Here is a 23,340-nt window from a genome sequence, read left to right on the forward strand (position 1 = left end):
GCATTTGAGTAAATACTGTATCACCTGCTTTTTCCCCTACAGGGACTAACAGTAGCTGGTGGGAAGGATTGCTGTTCAGAAAATGGCAGAAGGAGAAAGTATTAACACCCAAACACATCCTGTCCCAGAACTGTAGTTCCAACCCAAACCTTTCTTCCCTGCAGCTGCTTTTAAATACAATTGCATCACCCAGATGAAATCTCGCTGAGGTGGTAAATCTGAGTCTGGGTGTTACAACTTTATATTGCAGGTGGTGGCTTATGGAATTGATTGCTTTTCCCATCTGCAGTCTAGAGTGATACAGTCCAGGTGCAGGTTTATCAGGAAGGAGGCTAAATGGAGTTTTGTCTTACTTCCCTCCATGTTTCTTACTTTTTTTAAAAAAAGTACATTTTGCAGGCTGGTGTTCTGAACAGAGAGAAGGCAGACAAGGAGGATCTGCACAACCCTTTAGTCATTTTTAGCGTAAAGTTGCCCACTCGAACTGCTGTTCTTCTCACCATGGAAAAGAAATTAGGGTCTTGTACTTGCAGGTGTTGCAGCTACTTGAGAGTTGTAATTTTGAAGAGATAAGTAGCAAACAAGAGAAAGGGTGCTATAGTCTCACCCCCACACTTGGTACTCTTTCACCTTTGGTTGCATCCTCCAAGATTGCTTTTCAGGTTTAAAAATTGGGAGAAAAGAGACACAAAACTCCGTGTTTCTGCAAGTAGGGCCCTGACAACTAGGCCTAAGTTGGAATTGTGCAGGGTTCTTGCCCACCCCATTAAATTTGTTTTAGAGGCAAGTCTAATAGGTAGTCAAACCTGCCTATTACAAAGGGGTTGAACAAAATGTTCCGTTCATCCTTTCCAACCCTGGAATTTTCAGTGGAAGAATTAAGACATAATAAATATCTGCCATAGCAGTAGCAAAGAATTTAGCATCTTTAATCTTTGCTACTGATGTTTTTAGCCCCTGTGATTCTGGGGAGTGCGGGGAGCGCAACTATGTCTTTCTTTGGGCAGTACTATTTGTTTTTGTAAAATCTGACCATTGAGGCTGCAATTTGAAGGGAGAGGCTGGCATGATGGAGAAGGATTTGTAATAGCAATTTTCTATGAAAATGGCCCTAGGGAAAAGGGTTAAGAAGTGCCTCTCCCCCGTGTCAGTTTCTTTCGTCAGATTGCATCCTTGGTGGCTGAATTTTATAAAACAGCAATTGTTCCTTGGAAGATTCACAACCCGTGTTAGGTTCAGAAATCAAATCAGGACTTTTGGTGGTCAAGAAGTGAGGATCTGAGCATTGTACAAGTCTTTGTCCCACTCCATGGTTCCACATCTCTCTCTATATTCCCCGTCCCCCAGTTGCCCATTCCATAACTTGCATATATTGTGATCTCCTTTTTTGGCAGAGTACACTTGTACCTGTCAGCAGTAACCTGAGTAAAAGGAACCCTTCTTCTGTGTGTGAGGGGAATAGAGGGAAACAATGGACTTCTTAGGCTGTTGGGAGATGCAGCCATCCTTACTCAAGGAATTTGCTCAGATTTTCGATGAGTGAAACTGCCTTTAAAAATGTCCTCTGTGCTACATATAGAGCTGCAGGTGATTGGGTTATGATGGATTTACACAGAGGTCAAGGATTTATTCTCCCTCACAACTAAACCTCATATTTTAATGGAAAAAAGTGGGCAAGGGGAAGAAAGACTCGCCTCTTTCCCTCACAGTAAAACAGCTTTCATTTTGTCCTCTGTGTTAAGGGGTGAGGAGTTTGAAGTACAAGGTCATTCAAAAACTGAGCACTGCTTGCTTACACAGGCAGTACCACACACAGGCATTCCCGCGTACTGTCGTGGGGAGGGTGCTGTCCCTTTGGCTCTGACCCACATGTCTGTTTCCTTCAGGTGGGCGATTATGTTCTCTTTGGCACATATATTATCCAGCTGTACACCCCACTGAACTGGTTTGGCACCTACTACAGGTAACCTCATAGGCAGTCTATTATGTACTGTATTTTGGAATAGCAACATGGGTGATATAAAATAATGTTTTATGAAATTTGGGAGACTTTGACAACATGGATACAGACTGGGATGTTAAGTGTTGGGAGAGCAGTCATCTTGAGCCAAGCACTGCCACCCTGAAATTTCATTGTGTTGTAAGATGACTGTGGGTCAAACAATTCATTTGATTACAAAGATTGTTTTAAAATAAGCACCCAATCAGTCAAGAGTGCTGGAACTATTTAGCCTGAGGGGGATGTAATGATACTTTACAAATGTATCATAAGCAAGGCTGAACAGGCTTAACTGCACGAAGAGATTATGAGGTGAAAACAAGTGATGATCTGTTGCCAATTAATATTTTTCCCTGTAAATTATTTTATTTATGTAAGATTAAAATTTTTTTTTAAAAGCCTGCACTCTCAACTAAAAGCTGTTGAGGTATCTTACAATTTTTAAGATATTGAAATATGGCAATCACACCATCATGAGCATAATACCACAGCACCATAAGAATTAAAAAAAACACACAACAAGCATTATTTGGCCAGCACAAAATGGTAAAGTGGAACTGCTGTTATAAAATGTCAAGAACAACATTCAAAGTTATATAAACACATATAGGGCAGGGTGTATATATTGAGGTAGTAACCAAAAGAATCTATAAAAATATGAATCAGCTAAAAACAGAATAAAACAATTTAGTGTGGTATAAAAGCTTAGTGACAGAAAGTCAACAAATTTGGCATCAGGTGAATGGTTAAGGGGAGGGAATTAGAGAGGTGCCATGACAGTATGCGTCCTGCCTCTAGTGTCCGTCCACCTTGCTCAGAGCAAGGTATTGGATTAAGATTTTAATTGTTTAGCAAGCTTGTATGGGAGTAGGCAGTCCCTCAGATACCTTGGTCTGAGATCGGTTAGGGCCATAAAGGCAAGAACCAGCACCAAAATGTATGCCCTGAAACAAATTGGCTCTCAGTGGAGTTGTTTCAACAATGATGAGATATTTTCCCTTTAATTAGTTGCTGTTGGTAGACTTGCTACTGCATTTTAAAGCTATTCAGGTTTCTGAACTTCCTTTAAAGACAGTCCATGTCTGAAAAGGATGCTTGTAAATTAGAAGGCAAATAATAAATGCTGTGGGGGGCAATAAATTTAAAAGTGGGCCAGCTACATTTCTGAATAAAATTAGGAGCAGAAGAGGAAGGATATAATGAAATAAGCATTGAATGTACTGTATAAACGAAATATTCAAGCACAACATCCAGAGTCGTGCAAATATGCAGACAATCCAGTGATACAGGACCACTGCAGTGGTCGCTCAGCCATTTCTGCTATCCTTGGTGGGCTGAGTTTTTCAGATTGTTTGGAAAACTATTAATGCTTATCAGAATATTAAACTCAGGATCAAGTTCATTTCTCAAAAGCAAAGTCAGCAATCGGAGACTGGAGGTTATTATACAAGTTGTCTCCCTCTACCTTTTTCTAGGCACAGTTTCTCTCACCACTGAATAGATTATTCTGGCATGTATTTTTTACAGTTTCAGTAATGGAGAACAACCAGAAGATAACCTCAGGCCTAGAAAGTTGAATGCAGGCTTGAAAAGTGAGCCCTGCCTTGGCCATTGTAGATTAGTTTTCTGGGAAATGTTTATTTTTCCCCTTTTTGGCTTGCCTTCCCACTGCCAAAGCATCAGAGATAGTTTCAAATGATGTGTGATAGCATTTAGTGTGAACATGTGTTAAACAATTAGAAGCATTTGTTGGTGGGGGAGGTGTGACGGGGTTTGCTTTCATGCTTGAGCTCTAATTGATTGCATATTTGAGGTGTGAATATATAGCTTTCCAACTCCCTTTTCCTTCCTTGCTAGTGAGGGAATGGGTTAGTTCCCTTACCCACTCCACCACCACCTGCTTCTCAGTTCTGCAGTAGAGGCTCTGTTTTCCTTTTCAGGATGATCCAGACTTCATTTGTTGACATGGAGAACATGTTTGAGCTCTTCAATGAAGAGCAAGAGGTAGGTATGTCCATGCTGCAGTTGGTCAGCTACACTCTCTCCTTCTAGAAGGGGAATATGCCCTGTGTTGGTTAGATCGGTTATCTCTCCGACACCCAACACATAGCCTATATCTAATAGCAATGGGTGGCACTACCCATGGCTAGGACTTAAATATGAAAACAACACAAAACAGTGGTTTGGGTTAAAAAGCTCAAAAAAGTAGCCAATGACAATACACATTTGCAAAGTCATAGCAAAAAACCCCTTGCAACCCAAGATGCCAATATCAAAAGAGGTAAAAGATTGACCAGATAAAAGGCAACATCAGGAGGATGTGAAGGAGGACTAAGGAATCTGCATGATTTGTGGGGAATGATCAAGCAAGGGGGAGGATAAAAGGAGATTGGCCCACTGGGACATAGGGCAGAGAAAAAAGACCCACAACAAGAGAGAAGGAAGTAGGGGTGGGTGGGATTTCCGCTACCCCATGAGTACTTGCAAGTGTCCCTTTTGAGCCCTGGAACGCCAGACATTTTTCTTTGGGGATGGCTTCATCCTCTATTCCTTGCCTAGATTGGGAGCTGGAGCTGGCTATGTTATATCCCCCACACCTTCCACTCTGCTCCAAGCTCAGCCTCTGAAAGGCAGCTGTTTGTCAACAAAAGGAAGTTCCTTTTCATGTAATTAATCTGCAGAACTCATACTTTCAGGATATTGTGATGGTCACTGTCAGAACTCTCTTTTTAAAAAAGAGAAGGCGACTATGTGGATTGTAGGTGGCTGCTAACCAAAACTGACTCCTTTGTTTTAATAGACAGTGTATCTCTGAGTACCACAATATCTGAGGGGGACCTGTTAATTAGGAACCATAAGATTTGTCTCTGGAGCTGAGCCTCTACATGCTGTGGTTTCAGTAGCTTTGGAGATTAACCCTCCCCAGATCAGCTTCTTGCCCCCTCCTGGGTAGAATCCTCCCACTTGGGCACACGTGGTTTGTCTAGCTGTCCGGACAGCATGTGGCCTCACAGTTTTGTTACCTGGCAGGTGACAGATGAGCCAGGTGCTCCAGATCTTCGGTTTATGTCAGGACGTGTGGAGTTTGAGAACGTTCACTTCGGCTATGTGGATGGGTAAGATGGGAGGTACAGTGGAAAGTAGGTATGTGGAGTGAGTCTGAAAATGAAGGGTGAAATGAGAGGCTGAAGGAATGAATGCCAGTAGCAAAGGAGCTGTGAGCCAGTGAGTGTGAGGGCGTAGGTGTGAGGTAATGGTGCGCAGTCTGAATAACCCTCTCTTACTAAAGCTGCTCCAGTGAAAGTCTGCGAGTGAGATGTCTTGCAACTCCCACTAATCTGGAACCAATAGAAATGGGGCAAGATGGCATGTCCCCTTCAGAGAAATTATTGCCCCGTGGGATGCAATACTTAGAGGCCTATCCCTCACCTTGTAAATACAAGATACACACCACTCTTCACAGTCATTTGCCTTACTCATTCACATAGATGCACCATGGAATACCCTCACCCACTGTTAAGCTTATATTCAGGTTGCACTGGACGAAAAGAGGAACGTAAGCTGTCCCGCTTTGTGACAAGGGCACCTAGCTGTGCTGCTTTACACTTCCATGAATTCTACCTTGCCATTATCTGGTGCATAACATGGAACAGTGTTGGTGACCATAATATTTGGAGGGATGGGGAGATGCACAGGCGGGTGGAATAAGGCAGTTGATTTCAGGAGGGTAGTGAAGGATTTGAGAGGTGGCTGATTCCTTTTGTTTACTGTCCCCTCCAGGAGTGAAATCTTGCATGATGTTTCTTTCACAGTGATGCCTGGACAAACTTTAGCACTGGTAAGGAAAGACAGAGAGAGCTCTGCTATAAAGAATGGTGTTTTCTGATGTACCCTTTCTCCTCCTCTCTGCAATGGAGAGAAGCGAGAGCCTTGGCGGAGACCTCCCTGACTTCCCGTAGGCCTTCTCCATCCTGACACCATCTCTCCCTCATCTATTCAGGTTGGAGCATCTGGCTCAGGAAAAAGTACCATCATTCGTCTGCTGTTCCGTTTCTATGATGTGTGGGGAGGCTGTATCCGCATTGATGGGCAGGACATTGCCAAGGTAATGAGGTGGTTGCACTGAGGAGACAGGAGCTTGACAAGTGAAGTGCCAAATAGGATTGTCCATCTAAAAACAAGGAATGGAGATGAGGTTGCATATGGTGGGTGGAATGGAACTGTGTCCAAAGGGGAAAGGTCTCTTGAAAAAAGTTGTCAGTGGAGTCAGGGTACTCAGCCAGTAGAAAAGGCTAAATCGTTCTTTGGGTGGCTTTGCAGTGAAATCTCGGTGTACCTGTGTGATCATACTTGCCAGGTACCCATCATGGGATGGCTGTCTTGGCTGTGCCCTGTTAGTTAGCTTTTCTGGGACGTATGACTAGGCAGTGATGGGCAGAATACCAAGCAAAGTAGACCATTGCTCTGGTCTAGCAAGACAATTGCTACATCCTCAACAAGAAGAAAATAAGAGGGAGGAGGTTTTTTGATGGACCTAAAGTTTGGTGGGTGGGTGGGAACACAACTGGATCCTTGAGAGACCTAGAATCTGAAAGCATAGAATCATAGAGTTGGAAGGGGCCATACAGGCCATCTAGTCCTGCTTAATGCAGGATCAGCTAGAGCATCCCTGACAAACGCTTGTCCAGCCTCTGCTTAAAGACTTCCAGTGAGGGGGAGCTCACCAACCTCCCTAGGTAGCTGATTCCACTGTCAGAACAACTCTTACTGTAAAATATTTTTCCCTAATATCCAGCCCTCCCAATATACCAAGAGGCTGAATCAGACTGCCACAAAGTTCCAGAGAATATAGTAATCAGCAAGATATATATACTTATTACAGAATGGATCCTTGTGATGAGAAATAGCTGTGGGGCATTCATTAAGGAAAAGCTAAGATAACTGGGAGGAGCAGACTGTGCAAATAGGATAAAACATCCAAAACGTCTTCTGGAAAAAACTGCATTGGGCATTGAAGGGTTTTTGGTCATATAGATGGTTTAGAAAAGAAACCAAGAGCTTGAAGTTAAAGGTTGACATGTTTCTGTGCACTTTAAATTTACCAGTTTGATGTGCTTTCAGGTGAGGAGGTAAGATCTTGCAGCATTTCACACCCAGACTTAGTTTAGCAGCTTAGTGGTGGCCAGTATCTTTTTGGTAAGCGTGCTATAAACCAAGGACAGGGTATTCTAGCAGAATTTCCTGGCCTGGGCATTGTGGTGCAGAGGCATGAGGCTGTACACGAAGATGCCATTGTGATGACCTTTGACAGAATCTGGTGGGCATCTTTGTGTGTCTATGACTGAGCAAATGTTCTCAGGGTTTCTGCTCCCCACAGCTGCTTAATTGCTGGTTCATGTTTGTTGCCCCCAGCAATGAATGCAGAGATGTGTGATTCCATTTAGGGATGGATGAAAGACTTGTGTTAGAGGAGGCACAGCTGCAGTGAGCCTCCATCCCTCCCCTGGCCACCCAGGCTCATTGAAGAAGAACTGTAAGAATATCTGAAAGAGAGATTCCTAGGTGCCCCATCTGGGTGCCATGATTTCCTAGGGGTCTGAGGGAAGACTGAAGGGCAGTTGCTCCTTTCACGTCTGTTCCAGCTGTTGGCTGTCTCCTATGTGTGGTCCCACCTTCCCATCCTGTAGCCTTTTTTGGTATCATTTCACTTATCCTGCTGAGTTTACCTAGTTATTGTATTAGAAAGTCTAGTAAGCAAAGCAGGGGAAGCGGAGTTCGATGGCACCGGCTTGTCTTTGGCTGGAGACAGTCTGCTGTTGTTAGAAGGGTTGGGGTGCCTTGAAAGAGGCTGCCCATAGCACACACATACATTATTTTTTATCCTACTCGTACCTATGGTCAAACCTTTCATATTTTTCAAACAATATAATATCTATCAACCTGTTTACCGGGGTGACAATAGGGGGAACACAAGCAGTAGAAGTAGTGATCCCTGTTTCACAGTGGGAAAGACGACCATCTGTCCCCATTCTTTTTGTCCTCCCCCCCCCCAATATACCAAGAGACTGAATCAGACTGCCATAAAGTCGATCCTTTTAGAACCCTTTCTCTCAAATCATGTAGATCAAGCTGATGATAGTAAGATCAAATTGTTGTTATCCTCCTGAGATTCTGAGACTATTGAATCTGTGGCTAAATTTTTTGATGAAATTGTTAAGAGGCCAGGGTTAAATGATGTTTAGAGGGTTGGTTTTATCTGATCGACTGCTTGATGGTTTGCCAATAAAGGTATTGAAATTTGAAATTTGACTGCTACAAAGTTCCAGAGAATATGGCAATCAGCAATATATGTATATTGATTACAGAATGGATCACTGTGATGAGAAGCATAAGTCTCTGATGTTCTGCAAGTGTCCAAGCAGCCCAATTTCCCAAAAAACCAAGCCCTCTCTTGAGTATTTAACATTGCTTTTTTGTACCTTGAGGATTTCCCTCTCCCGCCAGGCAAAATGGTGGCTGCTCAGAGCACCAATATCCTCCTAGCAACACCACATGCTAAACTCCCTCTAAGGCTATGGTGGCCCTGCAGTGTTTTGAAACACCACTTCCATTCCAGGACGCAGTCTGGCCATGTACACTCTCTTTCTCTCTTGCCACTCAGACCCCTCCATCTTCCCTTGCCTACAGGTGAAGCAGATTTCACTGCGTGCCTGCATTGGTGTGGTGCCCCAGGATATTGTTCTCTTCAATGACACTATTCGTGAAAACATCCGCTATGGCCGTATTGATGCCACCAATGAAGAGGTGACAGAGGCAGCAATGAGTGCCAATATCCACGAGCGCATTATTTGCTTCCCTGATGGTAAGGAGTATTCCCCATCTCTGGCTCAGCTACTGGTGCTCCATAGAGCCACCTACCTACTATGCTGTTTATACGAGCTGTTATTAAAAACTTGGTAATAATATTTGGCCACTCTTGGAGCCTTTCTTACTTATCCAAATCAAAGGATCTCTCCCCCATTTTTATCCTGTCTCCCCCCCCCTCCAAGTCAATCAAACCATTCTTGGGCGTCCAGGGCAGCATGAATTATGAAAGACCCCTACTCAAATGAACTGTAAGTAAAAAGGTTTGTTCTGCAAATGAAAAGGTCTGTGACAGTCCAGCCTCCCTTTACCCCCAAAGCCCAATAAAAGAGCTTGAATACTAGAGGTTTCAGCTAATGATATATAGGATTGGCCCTGGGGACTCTCTCTTCAGAGTTTTCCCATCCTTCCTTGTTCTTTTTTTTCCCTTTTCAAATGGTGCCATGGCCCATAGAGTTGGCGATTGGGAGACATGTCTGTGGAGATGTCAGATCTCTTTTGTGGTAGGCCTGGAAAGTGCAGTCGAATATAAGAAGAAGAGTTGGTTTTTATATGCCAACTTTCTCTACCACTTAAGGGAAAATCAAACCGGCTTACAATCACCTTCCCTTCCCCTCCCACAACAGACACCCTGTGAGGTAGGTGGGGCTGAGAGAGCTCTAAGAGAGCTGTGACTAGCCCAAGGTCTCCTTCATGTGGAGGAGGGGGAAAACCAACCCGGTTCACCAGATTAGCATTTGCTGCTCATGTGGAGGGGTGGGGAATCAAACCCGGTTCTCTAGATTAAAGTCCACCACTCCAAACCACTACAACACACTGGCTCTCCAGGTAGCCAAAGCTTTATGTCACCCTGTCCAAATGATAGGAGTCACAGATTGGTGCCTACATGGACTACTGTCTCTTGGCATTGCATTTTTTTTTCATTGGTTGCTGGTTCTTGGCAGGTTATGATACACAGGTTGGTGAGCGAGGTCTGAAACTGAGTGGTGGGGAGAAGCAGCGAGTTGCTATTGCCCGCACCATCTTGAAGAACCCCAACATCATCCTCTTTGATGAGGTAAGGAAGGTGACCATAATGTTTACCTGTCTGCCAGTTCCTAAGGCCAACTGTTGCTTGCCCTTTCCCCCTTCTGTACATCTTCTCCTAGTCCTGCAGTCTGGATCCCGGACAGACTTGGGAGGGTGACATTCGGCTTCACTGATCTCCATTATTTCCAAGCTGCCATCATATCTGAGCTGAGGCTGGCTATGGCAGCAACACAAAGAGTATGTCTCAGCTTTGGGACAGGGTACTAACACAGCAGGTTCACCGATGGACCAGAAGATTGTCATTGACAGTTGGCATCAGAGTCCCTGATCTTCCGTTTTCCATTCATTCACAAGCTGTTACTGTTCCTGGATTTTACAGGCGACATCAGCGCTGGACACTAAGACTGAGAGAAGCATCCACACATGCCTGGCCAAAGTGTGTGCAAATCGTACAACCATTATTGTGGCTCACAGGTAAAGGATTTTGGGATGTACCCTGTCACTGGAGCTGTGTACTCAGGGTTTCAACATAGTTGCAGCTGAAGGGGATGCTTAATTTATGGGAGTGGCCATGGCTGAGTGGCAGAGCCTCTGCTTGGCATGCAGAAGGTCCTAGGTTCAATCCTCGGCATCTCCAGTTAAAAGGATCAAACAGAAGGTGCTATGAAAGGCCTGAGACCCTGGAGAGCTGCTGCCAGTCTGAGTAGACAACACTGACCTTGATGGACCGAGGGTCTGGTTCATTGTAAGGCAGCTTCATGTGTCTAGCTTGTGAGATGAGTCACTAAGCTCCACACAGACTCAAGTTCCCTCTGATGTATTAGAATCACATCAGTCAAATGTTTAAAAAAATTACCTATAGCTGCCCTTCAGACAGGCAAGCGCTTGTAAGTTAATGTGGGATCCTCTGCTTTAAGTATTCAAGTTTCTGGATTTACTACCTTGTAAGAGCTGCTACTCGTAACTGCTCTGCTGAATTGGACTGATCATGTTCCAACAGTGACCAGCCAGATAATGCTGTGAATTGCAAAGAGGACTCAGCCCTCCCATGCTGTTTGTGTGCCCCCCCCCCCTTCAGGAACTGGAAGGTTCCATTTAGCTGCCCTGGTTAATAGCCACTGAGAAGCATCTTCCACCTATGTGTAGAATCTCTTTTTATAGTAATCTAAGCCAATGGTCCCCACCACATTTTGTGTCAGTAGAAACCAGTCTGCCAAAGGAAACCGTGCTGCCTATCAAGGGGAACTCTGCTGTCCACAGATGTTGCAGATTCCTTGGACTGTCATATCTGTCAGGGATGGGTGTAAAGTCAAAGTGATATGGATTAGATGAGGTGACTTGTCATACAATTAAAACACAGTGCTCAGTGACATTGTTTACAATATCTCAGGATACAGTGGGAGGTTCCTAGTCTCGCTCTGTGAGAGAAGGCCATCTTCAGCTCGGGTTCTTGTGTGTGCTTATCCGGGAGGCAGGAAACAAAACTGCAGATCTTCCCCTATCCTGCAGGAAGTAGCCCCTCCCATCTGCTGCAGCTCCAGTTTTGTTTCCTGCCTTGACAGGAGAGCAGCGTTCGTTTTTGTCTCCCTGCTTCAGATAAGGAAATATATCTAGTCTTGTGTCTCAACTGTCTCCTCCTGTCTTGTTGGTGTCCTTTTTCGTTCCCTATTGTGTCTGCGTGCAAAAAAAAAAAAAAAAAAATTGGAATTGGTTTTCTACGCCTCAAGCTTTGGCTAGGCAATAAATTTTTCCCGCCCAAACAAGATGGCGGAGGCCCGGGGTGACGACTTCATTTCGCCTCAGGATCTTGTGCCGGGTTTACTTACTGCGGCTACTGGCAGCCTGGACGAGCCGTCCTGCAGCGGAGCTTCGCTTTCCCCTTCAGGGAAGAAGCGCAAAGCCTTAGATAAATCAGATAAGGCTTTAAAAAACAAAAAGGACACCACAGGCGCGGCTTCTAGCCAGGCGCACAAAAGGAGTAAGAGGCTTCAAAGCGAGGCTCCTAGCCTGACGCAGACAAAGACAAGAGGCGCGGCTTCTAGCCTTCTCATCAAAGCGCCCCGGGCTAGTGCATCGGCTTCGGCCGTTCGCCCCGCCCCGCCAGGAGCCTTCAGTCTTAACGGCACCCCACAGCGTGCTTGAAACGCTGGCTAGCACTACAGCCCTCGATCAGGGGCTAATGGCGGCCGAGGTCCCAGAACGTTTAGCGCTGTCGCCAGCAGCAGCACATCGCGGGACGGAGACTGTAAAGGGCGGAGACCGGACGGCGCCCGGTGAGGTACAGACTGGCGAGGCGGGTGGGGGCGAAAGTGGTCTTTTAGCCCTAAAAGCGGAGTTGGTTCAGCTGGTGAGGAGTGTTTTTGTTGAAGGGCTGCAAGCCCTGCAATCCCCTACTCCATCTTTGCAAGGGGACGGGGCTCCGGCCCTTACTCGCGAGGAGGCCCCGGTCCTTACTCGTGAGGAGGCCTTTTCTACTGAGGTTCAAGCTAACTCTCGGCACACCAGCAGGGAATTAACTCCCAGTACCACCAAAGCCACCAGAAAAGCTTCGGCACCCCCCAACAATAATATTTCTATGTCCCCTGACTCTTCTGATGTAGAATTAGAGGAGGGCGAGTTCTCTTCAGGTGAAGAAACCCCTCCGGTTGAAGAAAAACAACTCAGGCTCTTCCCACAGGAAGAATTTCAATCTCTCCTCTCAAAATCCCTGGCAGCTCTGGATCTGGCGGAAGTTTCAGAACCTCTAGAGTCAGACAAACTCAGAGGAGCAAAAGAGTTCTTCCATAGACATAATGTCCCAGCAAAAACCATTCCTGTGCCAGATTATTTTTCCACTCTTATTAAGGCAGAGTGGGAGAAACCGCTGGCCTCCAAGCAGGCTACAGCAATTTCAAAAAAGTTTTATACTTTAGCTAAGCCCTCAACACAGTTACTCCAGATCCCCCTAGTGGAGGCTCCTGTAGTGGCACTTCACTCCTATGATGTGGTAGCCAGGGACAGTATGGGACCTATTAAAGATCCCTTGGATAGAAAAGCGGAATTGGCCATTAAGAGAGCGCATGAGGCGTCTGCCATTGCCATTAGTGCCTCGGTCACTTCCGCCCTGATTTCTCGGGCCGCTATAGTCTGGACTAGAAAGCTCAACCAACTGATTCCTGAAAACAATAGAAAAGCTCTGGAAGGAGTATCCAGAGTACTCAAGGCGGTGACCTTTCTAGCAGACTCTTCTCTGGACACTCTGTCCTTTTCTGCCAGGGCAATAGCCACTCAGACAGCCGCTAGGAGGGCTCTATGGCTCTGACCTTGGCAGGCAGATACCCATTCCAAAGCGGAACTGATGGGGTTCCCATACCAAGGGGACAAACTCTTTGGTGATCAGCTCGACACCATTCTTATAGAGACAAAGGATAAAAAGAAGGCCCTGCCCAAAAGTTTTCGCAGGGACAACAAAGGCTCCTCTGGTTTTTTCAGGTCTTCCCATACGCTCCATAGATTTCGCACTGACCAAAGAAAGGGACAGTGGTCACAAGGTCGGGGCTCCTTTCGAAGGGGGGGCCCGTTATTCGCGGCCCAGATTTTCACAGCCAAATTCTGATAGACAATCCTTCAATTCCCGCCAGAGAACTAAACAGTGACGCCAACTCTCTCCCAGTGGGGGGACGTCTCATGGAGTTTGCTACCCTTTGGTCGGACGTCCAGTCGGACGCATGGGTGATGCAGGTCATCAACCAGGGGTACCAAATAGAGTTTGCACGTTCTCCTCCAGACCGCGTAACATACCTTCATCGATCTCTTTCCAGGACAAAATGCCTGCGCACTGCGGAGGCGCTAAAGCATCTATTAGACATCCGGGCCATAGAACCCGTACAGCCATCAGAGCGCTCTTGCGGAATTTACTCTCACTTCTTCACAGTCCCCAAAAGGAACGGGGACTGGAGGGCCATCCTGGACCTCAAGTTCCTCAACAGGTATGTCATCAAGAGGCGGTTCAGGATGGAGACCCTAACTTCCATCAAAGAGGCCCTACGCCCCCGCTCTTTCCTTACATCCATAGATCTCACTGAAGCCTACTTACACATTCCGGTGCATCCATCCCACAGAAAATTTTTAAGGTTCTCCTTCCAGAACCTTCCTTTCCAGTTTCGGGCCATGCCATTCGGGCTTTCGTCCGCCCCAAGGGTGTTTACCAAGGTATTAGTCACCCTGATAGCACTGGTGAGGGCTCAAGGGGTCCAGGTACACCCGTACCTGGACGACATTCTCATATGTGCTCCATCCAGAGATCTGAGCCTAAGACATACGACCTTGGTCTTACAGACGCTACAAGATCATGGGTTCCTGGTCAATCTGAAAAAGAATCACCTGGAACCCACTCAGAGGCTTTTACACCTAGGGGTATTGATAGACACTGCCCAGAATTCTCTATTCCTCCCCCTGGACAAGGCTCTCAAGATTGCAGCCATTGCCAAAAAGGTAATCAGGTCTCCCTCCTCCAAACTAATGACCCTCGCCAAACTGCAGGGACACATGGTCTCCTGCATTCCAGCAGTTCCCTGGGCGCTTCCACGCCAGGCCGCTTCAGTGGTTTCTTCTGCAGTTCCAACAAGACATTATGAGGAAGAGGGACCTCATTATTCCCAATGCCACTCGTCTGACTCTAAAATGGTGGACTGTCACCAACAACCTGTGCAAGGGTCTTCCTTACTTTCACGACCCTCCCGAACATCTATTTACAGATGCCAGCCTGTCGGGATGGGGAGCCACATTCCGAGGCCAGCCGGCTCAGGGCCTTTGGAATCAATCAGAACAGGGTCGGAGTATCAATCTCCTCGAACTAAAAGCAGTCTGGAGGGCACTTCTACATTTTGCCCCTCAGATAGAGATGACACATCTACTAATAAGAACAGACAATGTGGCCACGAAGGCCCACCTCAACAAACAGGGGGGGTCTCGTTCGTCCACCCTTCACAAACAAGCCTCGCTGATTCTTACCTGGGCAGAACATCATCTACGGTCATTGACAGCGGAACACATTCGGGGCGTTTTAAACGTGCAGGCCGATTGGCTCAGTCATCAAAAAATCGACGAAGCGGAGTGGGAGCTCAATCCGACTGTGTTCCTCCAACTTACCCAGAAGTTTGGAGATCCATTAGTGGATCTCTTTGCATCCAACACGAATCGCAAAATCCCAAGATTTTTCACACGGTACAAACACCCAGCAGCAGAAGCGACGGATGCCCTGTTGGCACCATGGCCATCGGGACTTCTCTACGCCTTTCCCCCCCTGCCCCTAATCCCGAGAGTAATACGCCGCATACGTCTTCTGAAGGCTACAGTGCTGTTGGTAGCTCCGGATTGGCCGAGACGCCCTTGGTATCCGGCTCTCCGGGAAATGTCCTTCAGGGAACCATGGAGGCTACCAGTCCAACACGACCTCCTTCTACAGGGCCCAGTATGTCATCCGGATCCTCAGTGGTTCAGAATGACCGTATGGCCATTGAAAGGAGGAGGATCTTAGCCTTGGGTTACACTCCAGACATCGTAAATACTATTCTGGCATCGCGGCGCCCATCCACTGTTCGCATTTATAACGCCACATGGAAGGTCTTCCATTCTTGGTGTAAGAAAAGCTCCATGGATCCACTTAAACCTAAGATCTCAGGGATCCTAGCCTTTCTTGAGGAAGGCCGCAAGATCAGTCTAAAGTGTGCCACCTTGAGAAGGCAACTGGCGGCTATAGCTACTCTGGTACCTCGGGTATCCGGATACCCGCTTCTCAACCATCCTCACATAAAAGCTTTTCTTAAGGGGGTTAAATCTACCTCCCCTCCAGTGGCTCACAGATTTCCGACCTGGAAGATACATACGGTACTTACGGCTCTCACTAAACCACCATTCGAGCCTCTCAGGACAGTGGACCTGAAGTGGCTTAGATCCAAAGTACTTTTCTTAACAGACATAACATCGGCCCGCAGGGTGTTTGAACTGGGGGCATTGTCCATTGCCCCTCATCTTTGCATCTTCCATAATAACAGGGTGGTTCTTCGTCCTGATGCTTCCTTCATCCCGAAGGTAAACACCAGGTTCCACAGAGAACAAGATATTGTCCTCCCTACCTTCCATCCAGATCCGTCCTCTCCTAGGGAAAAATCTTGGCACTCCCTAGATCTCAGGAGGGAGTTACGAATTTACATTAAACGTACCCAACACATTAGACTCACGGATTCTTTATTTGTCACTCTAACGGCTCCAAATAAGGGAAGGGTGATGTCCAGGGCTGCCATCAGCAGCAATATTAGGCAGTGCATTGTTCACGCCTACAAGGCCTCTGGCTTACCGGTACCAGTGAACATCACAGCTCATTCTGTCAGGAGTGCGGCTACCTCGGCCGCCTTTGCCAAAAATGTCTCAGTAGAGGAAATTTGCAGAGCGGCCACATGGTCGTCTACTTCTACTTTTATTCGGCACTACAAATTGGATTTGATTTCCTCCGCTGAGGCCACCTTTGGGAAAAAGGTGTTACAGGGTGTGGAGGAGTCTTAATTACACCCACCCAGATTCCTAAGCTCTTGTACGTCCCGAGCTGAAGATGGCCTTCTCTCGCAGAGCGAGAACGAGCCTTGGGTACTTACCAGTGAAGGCTCCTTCTGCTCTGGGAGACGAAGGCCATCTTCCCCTCCCAATTAAGATCATTAAGACTCTTCCACCTTCATATTTTCCTTACCCTTTTTTCCGGTACCTGTTCACAAGCAAACAAATGATAATATTTATAAATTATTGAGACGCAGAGATCTTAGACGTTCTACCGTTTGGTATATTTCGTTGTAAAGTTGGCGTTTTTTCTTCCTTGTTATTTGTCGTTTGCTCCTCTTGGCACGTTTGTACAATTTTCATGTTTGTTTAAAAAAAAAAAAAAAGAATTTATTGCAGGGAGATTACGGTCAAGCTCTAAAAATACTGGAGCTGCAGCAGAGGGGAGGGGCTACTTCCTGCAGGATAGGGGAAGATCTGCAGTTTTGTTTCCTGCCTCCCGGATAAGCACACACAAGAACCCGAGCTGAAGATGGCCTTCGTCTCCCAGAGCAGAAGGAGCCTTCACTGGTAAGTACCCAAGGCTCGTTCTTTGATGCTTCAGGGAGAAGCTGTCACTGGGGCTTCCTCTGGCTTTTGTGGCTGAGCTGGTCATCTCTGTTCCCAGCAAGGTGCTCACTTCCTTCCCTGGCCCCTGTGTTACTTCACACTATGGAGATGGGACAGGGCCTGAATGTACTGGCCCCCTCCCTTCAGTGGCTCTGCACTACCTCAATATTGACCAAGAGCTGAATGGGAGCTGCAGATGGGGGAGGGGGCTGCTGTACGAACTCTGAAGTTATATCTGAATGCCACTTCAGGTTGCCAAATCAGCATGGTATGAATCAGCATAGTTGAGTGGATCTCTAGCACTTCTAATTGTTCAAAGATGCCTAGCATTTAATTCAGTCTACACTGACTAGGATGACTAAAGAGGTAGAATGGGAAAAGAGTTTATGCAGCAGTTTTCTGCAGGGCTGGGGGCTATCTGGGACAGCGGGGCCTAGAGAGGAGCCCTGATTCAGGCCATCCTGGTAGGGCCAGTGGATGGCAGAAAGATCATTGTGTTTTGCCGTCTTGATAACAGCCTCAATGATGGCCATTTCTCTGTAGATTGTCCACTGTGATTAAGGCTGATCATATCCTCGTCCTCAAGAATGGCCGAGTGATGGAGCGAGGAAGGTAAGCCTAAGGCCGTGTGCCCTTTCTGCCTCTCTCCCCAAACACTTAACATTCTGCATCTGTCCAATCCAGATCCTGCATCAAGAAAAGCTGAATTCTGCATTTTGTTTAAATTATGCAAGATGAGACATTTCTTTTGTTTTATGATGTATTCCCATTTGATTAATCATGAGGTAAGGAGACATCCCAGGCAGAACACTGAAGCGCCACAATTTTTGTAAATCTTAGCTTCCTGTGTGGTTTCTAAGACTTCTGCCAGCTTTCCCCATACATTGTCTTGCATATCTGTGCAGCCTGAAGCAGTAAAATTGTGCTTTTTAAAAAAATGAAGTTGCCCATTCTTGCTGCACAGAAATTCAAAAGTACTGTCAGAGCATGCTGTGACTAGGGTCAGAGACCCAAAAGCATCCTGTTTTTCTGTTCTACCACCAAATGGCAGAGTATGCACAGATCTGCCTAAGCTCCTCTTAACACAGCTGTAAATGAAGACTACTTTAATATGGGGAGAAAGAAGAGTAGAATAAGCTGCAGGTTTCCCATTGTCCATTGGATCACTTCATACAGAAAAGGAAATCAAAAGCATGATATACCAGTCAAATGCCAGATTCACCTTCCGTGGACCCTTTGCAATTAACTCTCTGTATCTCTCAGGCATGAAGAGCTGATGGAAAAGGGCGGCCTGTACACTGACATGTGGGCGCAACAAGGGAGTGATTTTGGAAGCATCTCAGAGGCGGAGAGCAAGGACAGCAGCGAATCCTCACAAGCAGCCTCCACAAAGAGCAGAATGAGCGGTGTGTCAAAGGCAAGCTCCATTAAGAGCGCAGCTACCTCCATTAAGAGTGCAGCTACCTCCTTACCAAAAGCTGGCTCCATTAAGAGCACAGCTACCGGCACATCAAAAGCAATCAGCGTGAAGACTGTCAGTGATGAGTCAGAGGTAAGCACAGCTGCCTCCACATCAAAAGCAAGCAGCGCGAAGACTCTCAGTGATGAGGAAGAGGTAAGCAGCAGAAAGAATGATGCAGAGGTAAGCAGCAGCAAGAGGAGCTCTGCCGGCAGTTCAGCAGTGGCAAGCAGCAAGAACACCACCACCAGCTCTGAGGATTAGCTGAGCTCTAGGAAGGAGCTGCTGAAGGAGAGAGTAGCAGGTCATGGTTTGAAACCAAAGAAGCAGCTGTCACTTGTGTCAGAATAACTTGTAAACTTCTGCAGCATAGTGCTGGAGGTCACACCCCCAAGCCACAGAGGAGATCCACCAGGAAAAGTGTTTAGGGAGACCAAACTTGGGGAATGCTAGACCCTGTGTGCACTGTGGAGTGCCCGCAGCACTGGAGCGACATACACACTGGGCGCAGTGTCAGTGATTGGCAAAGGACAGGCTGGGACTGGAGAGTTCCCATAGATTAAAATGGCTTCCAGAGCCACTTTGCCTTAACTGTTCATTGGAGTCTATCTTTGCAAAGATGAGTAAGGTGGGGAGTGAGATATGTATATGTTGCCAGAACTGTGTATATATAATGACAGAAGGAGCTTGGGACATGACTATATTTTTGTAGTTTGTTTTAATATTCATAAACTTTCAGTGTTTTTAGATCCATCTGAGGATTCAGTGTTTTGGTGTCATCTGTTTAAGGGAAGGGTGTGATGGCTGGCTACCAGGATGGAGGGAGGGGAGTTCCTTTTCAGCCTTTATGCTAGTGAAAGGGCAGCAATTTTCAAACTAGATGCTTCAGGTCAGATTTAGTTGGATCAGTGGGCCAAAAGGGCATGTGCACTAATTGTTTACATCTCAACATGTGTCGAATAGGATGAAAACAGGCAGGTGCCCCCAGTAATTCATAGCTGAAAGGAGCAAAGGCTCCGAAGGATGAGAGAGACCTCTTTTATCTTTCCACATCTTATCCAAGTAGGCACTTCTGTTTGGTGGCTTAATGGAAGTGGGTTCCAGAAGGCCTGAGGTTTCTGCTGTTGTTGCGGTGAGGTCATTCACTCCCCAAAGTCCTTGACTGATCAGACAAACCACAGTAGTATTAGCCAGGACTACATTATAGCACCATCAGTATGTGTGGCATTTTATAGAAAGGAAAGTTGGACTTGCTGCCTGAATCATGGCTTTGGGGAGCCAACAGACACATTTTCTAAAGAAATAAATACTCTGGAGTTCTCTGCTGATTACCCGGTGGGAAGGAGCTTGGTACATGACTATCTTTGTAGTGAAGTGAAGGGTTAGGGCGTCACATCCTCCAGAGAAAGGCAGGGCCTATTTACAGTTTATGGGCAGCTCCTTCCAAGGAGCGACCCTTTCATCTTCAGGGCAGGCAGAGTAGCCATCGGGAAACCATGTTTCTAGGAAACAGCAAAGCCACACCTCCTGCCAACGAGAATGTGGACAGCCAGCCCTGGAAGGGAAGGTTTTGGACTATACCTCTCAGCTTGGAGTGGAAGATGCTCCATGCTGAGGGGAAGGGGGGGAAGAACAGAACTGGGACACCCAAAGAAATGAGGCAGCAACGGGCAAAGACAGGAATCACCCAGAAGAGAAACATTCTTTCCTGTGCAAGTAGACATCCCAGATGGCTGTGCCTGACCTGCTGCATGACCAGAATGGGACATCACAGTAAACCCAACTTTCCATGCCTGGTTGTTGGGCAAGAACACAGGTAACACTGAAGGATTAAGTACCTAATGACTTATGGATCCAAGAAGCTTCAGTTTATTTAGGCTGTATTTGCAACTTCATCATTGCCGCAAGAAACTGAAAGAACAGCTGCAAGGGCATTTGGTACCTTTGTAAGGTCTGGAACAGAGCATCTTCTACACCCTACATAAAGCTTCTGGATGACAGTCACACCTACAACTACACAAGACTGTGGAACTCGATGGTTTAGTGGTGCAGCCATGTTGTGGACACCAGTCATGTCATTTTGTGCAGAGCTAGTGATTTTGGCTTCTACATCGTGTTTCCTCTCCCTGAGTTTTGAGATGGGTGGAAGGAGGCCGCTATTCCATTTCCAACATGAGAAAATTGAAGCAGAGAGATAATGACGTGCCTAAGGTTTTCTAGCACACAACAATGACTGCCAGCCAGTACTCCCACCTTCCTTCACTTCAGCGTGCTAAGCACTGAATCCCACTCACCTCACTGAGCGGGGAAATCCAGGCACATATCAAATAAAGTGCTCATGGTAGCATAATGTTTATATAATGTGTGAAATGGTCCTGAGAGAATGATTAACCCAAGGTCACCCATTGGATGCCATGGCATAGTGGGAATCAGAACCCAGGTCTCCACAGTTGTAATCCCAATTCTCTCGTTTCTGTGCAGTGTTGTTGAGTCTAGCTCTTAGCATCTCTATGGAGAAATCCCTGTATACTTTGCACAGGAAAATCAGGTCTAAGACTGAACTTGTTCTCCACCTTAAGTACCATAACCACAGCACTGGGGTGTTGCCTTTTTTCATCCTTGCCCTTATTCCTTCAAAGGCAAAAGTATCTCCACAAGTAGGAAGGCATGTTTTCTGGTGACCCTTGTGGCCTCACATTTGCAGCACCAAATGGGACTTCACCCTTGTATTCCTTCCCATTCCAGGAAGGTGTCTTGACAAATAAACAGGAACAGAAATGGAGAAACCAGTAACAGTGGTCCTTTATTCAAAGGGTTGGTTGTCTTACAAAGCATCTCTCCCTATCTCTTTCTCAACAGAGGACACTTTTGGGTTTATGTCCATAGAGACAGGGAGGAAAAGAGGGATAAACAACTCTGCACTTTTGACTTATCTGTGAAGGGGAGGAGAAACTGCCATGTGCAGGGTAACACCACACTGCAACTGCTGAAGGGGCTGCGGCTCCATTTGGTCCTCCCACACTTGTGCAGCTGGGCCCTATTTGCCTCCTAGCACTGGTTGCAGAGTTTATTGTCCTTTTGTCCTACACATCATGGCTGTATTCCAACTGCTGACCACTGATCTGTCTCTCTAATGTTTATATCATTCAACAGCATGCAAGAGCAGGCTTGCTACACCTGGCTTCTCCTTTGGCCCTGGCATTTTGAAAGTTCATTGCAGCGCAGCAGTTCACTGAGGCTGCTTCAACCTACCCCAGCAATGTTCAGTGACCCCACCAGACCTCCCAATGAACTGCTAAGGCAGATAACCACCCATTTCCTTTGAAGCCAGGAACCTCCTGGGGAGGGGGGGGAGAGGAAAGGGTCCATAGGTAGAGAACAAGTGGAGAGACCCAGGGCACTGCCCCATCCACCTCAGTCATCCTCCTGCGGCAGCTGCTGGTGTCTGCTTTGATACCACAACATGGTGGGCAGATTTTGACAACCTTGATAGCGACGCTGACGCTCCTCCTCACCCAGGGGCGGTACAGAATGGCAAGGTGCTCCCGCTAATGTGACATTGAGCAACTGGGCTGAGGTACCAGAGGCCAAGACTGCCGACCAAGGGCCCACCAGCAATAAGAGAGAGAGTTTCACCTGGCAGAGACCATCACTGGGTTTTCACAAGCATTAAAACAGCACTTTGGTTTTCAGAGAACTTCATATACATTATCTCAGTAATCTTAAACTAGGTAAGATTAAATGGGCATTAAAGGTTCCCCCGTTCAATACATGAGTAGAAAGGAAAATGTAACTGGTGAAGTCCCACTTGTGCAAACAGTAGGATTCAGAAGCCTATCTGGCATTTCCGTGGGCCGCCTGCTTGGGGTTGAGGGGATGTCCGACACAGCCAGGGCCAGACTTTATCTAATTGTGCCCTGACTTTATCTAACCTAGCTATTAACATCTGCTGTTCCGGTGTGGCGATCTCCCCAAAAGCCATTATGACTTCTTCCTCCAAGATGTCATTGTCCGTTCCAAGCTCCCCTCCTGGGGGGCGGGGGCGGTTTCCAATGAAGGTGTTGTGTTATTGAGTGGGCACAAACAGCTACAGCAACACATAGTGCTAATATAATTGTTAATGAAAAAACAATGTGCATATGGAGCCATGGGATGTACAACAGGTTCACATTATTTCACCTGATTTGGTTTTAAAACTGTCAGTACTTTGTGCTACACCTTGTGCATGTCGAAAAGATAGTGAGGATACAATCACTTTCACTTAGCGCAAGAGGCTACAGGAGTGACTTTAGCGCTCTGCTTGCACAGTCTCTGTTGTCCATGCAGAAATCTACAGAATCCAGCCCTCTAGGGGATTGCCCTTGTTTGCTGACCTTAAATTCGAGCATCACTTCAAGTGACTTCAAACTGGAAAAAATATTTTTTCCCAGTGGCAGAAATCTGGTTTTGGACAAGAAAATGAACTAGAAGGGTATACTGGTAATAGAACTCAAGTTTTTTTTCCAATGTCAGCTCTAGCCATTTATCAAGTTCCCTGCTTGCTATGGTTTGCCAGCTCCACTTGCCATATGATTCTGTTGTGCTGCTCAACTAAGGTAGGTTTCTCCACATGCCTTTCTGTGGGCCAAAAACAAACCTGGCTCCAAGATACAACCATCAGAAGACTGCTTGGATTTATAGGGAGCTGAAACATGCACCGAATTTGCTGCATAACAACTGGCCGAGCATTTCTTTCCTGGGAGCCACCGATACCTTCCAAGCGTCCCTGTATTCCCCACTCCCCAATTTGTTTCGCCCTGTTTTGTCCCCCATAATTGGGAGGTGGAACCCACAGTTTCCCAACGATGAT

At 46.5% G+C, this 23,340-nt stretch overlaps 1 protein-coding gene across 1 annotated transcript in view; it reads left to right on the forward strand.

Annotated features, from left to right (window-relative positions):
- Positions 1–18,755, forward strand: part of ABCB6 (ATP binding cassette subfamily B member 6 (Langereis blood group)) — a 52,128-nt gene extending 33,373 nt beyond the window's left edge. Inside the window, exons 10-19 of the mRNA XM_056852041.1 lie at positions 1,887–1,963; positions 3,940–4,003; positions 5,030–5,115; positions 5,780–5,837; positions 6,000–6,104; positions 8,687–8,861; positions 9,808–9,920; positions 10,272–10,366; positions 17,576–17,644; positions 18,296–18,755. Coding sequence (XP_056708019.1) covers positions 1,887–1,963; positions 3,940–4,003; positions 5,030–5,115; positions 5,780–5,837; positions 6,000–6,104; positions 8,687–8,861; positions 9,808–9,920; positions 10,272–10,366; positions 17,576–17,644; positions 18,296–18,755 — 1,302 coding nt within the window. The remainder of the gene's footprint in view (positions 1–1,886; positions 1,964–3,939; positions 4,004–5,029; positions 5,116–5,779; positions 5,838–5,999; positions 6,105–8,686; positions 8,862–9,807; positions 9,921–10,271; positions 10,367–17,575; positions 17,645–18,295) is intronic.
- Positions 18,756–23,340: the final 4,585 nt, after the last annotated feature.

Source organism: Euleptes europaea, chromosome 6 (assembly GCF_029931775.1).
Source record: "Euleptes europaea isolate rEulEur1 chromosome 6, rEulEur1.hap1, whole genome shotgun sequence".
NCBI lineage: Eukaryota > Metazoa > Chordata > Lepidosauria > Squamata > Sphaerodactylidae > Euleptes > Euleptes europaea.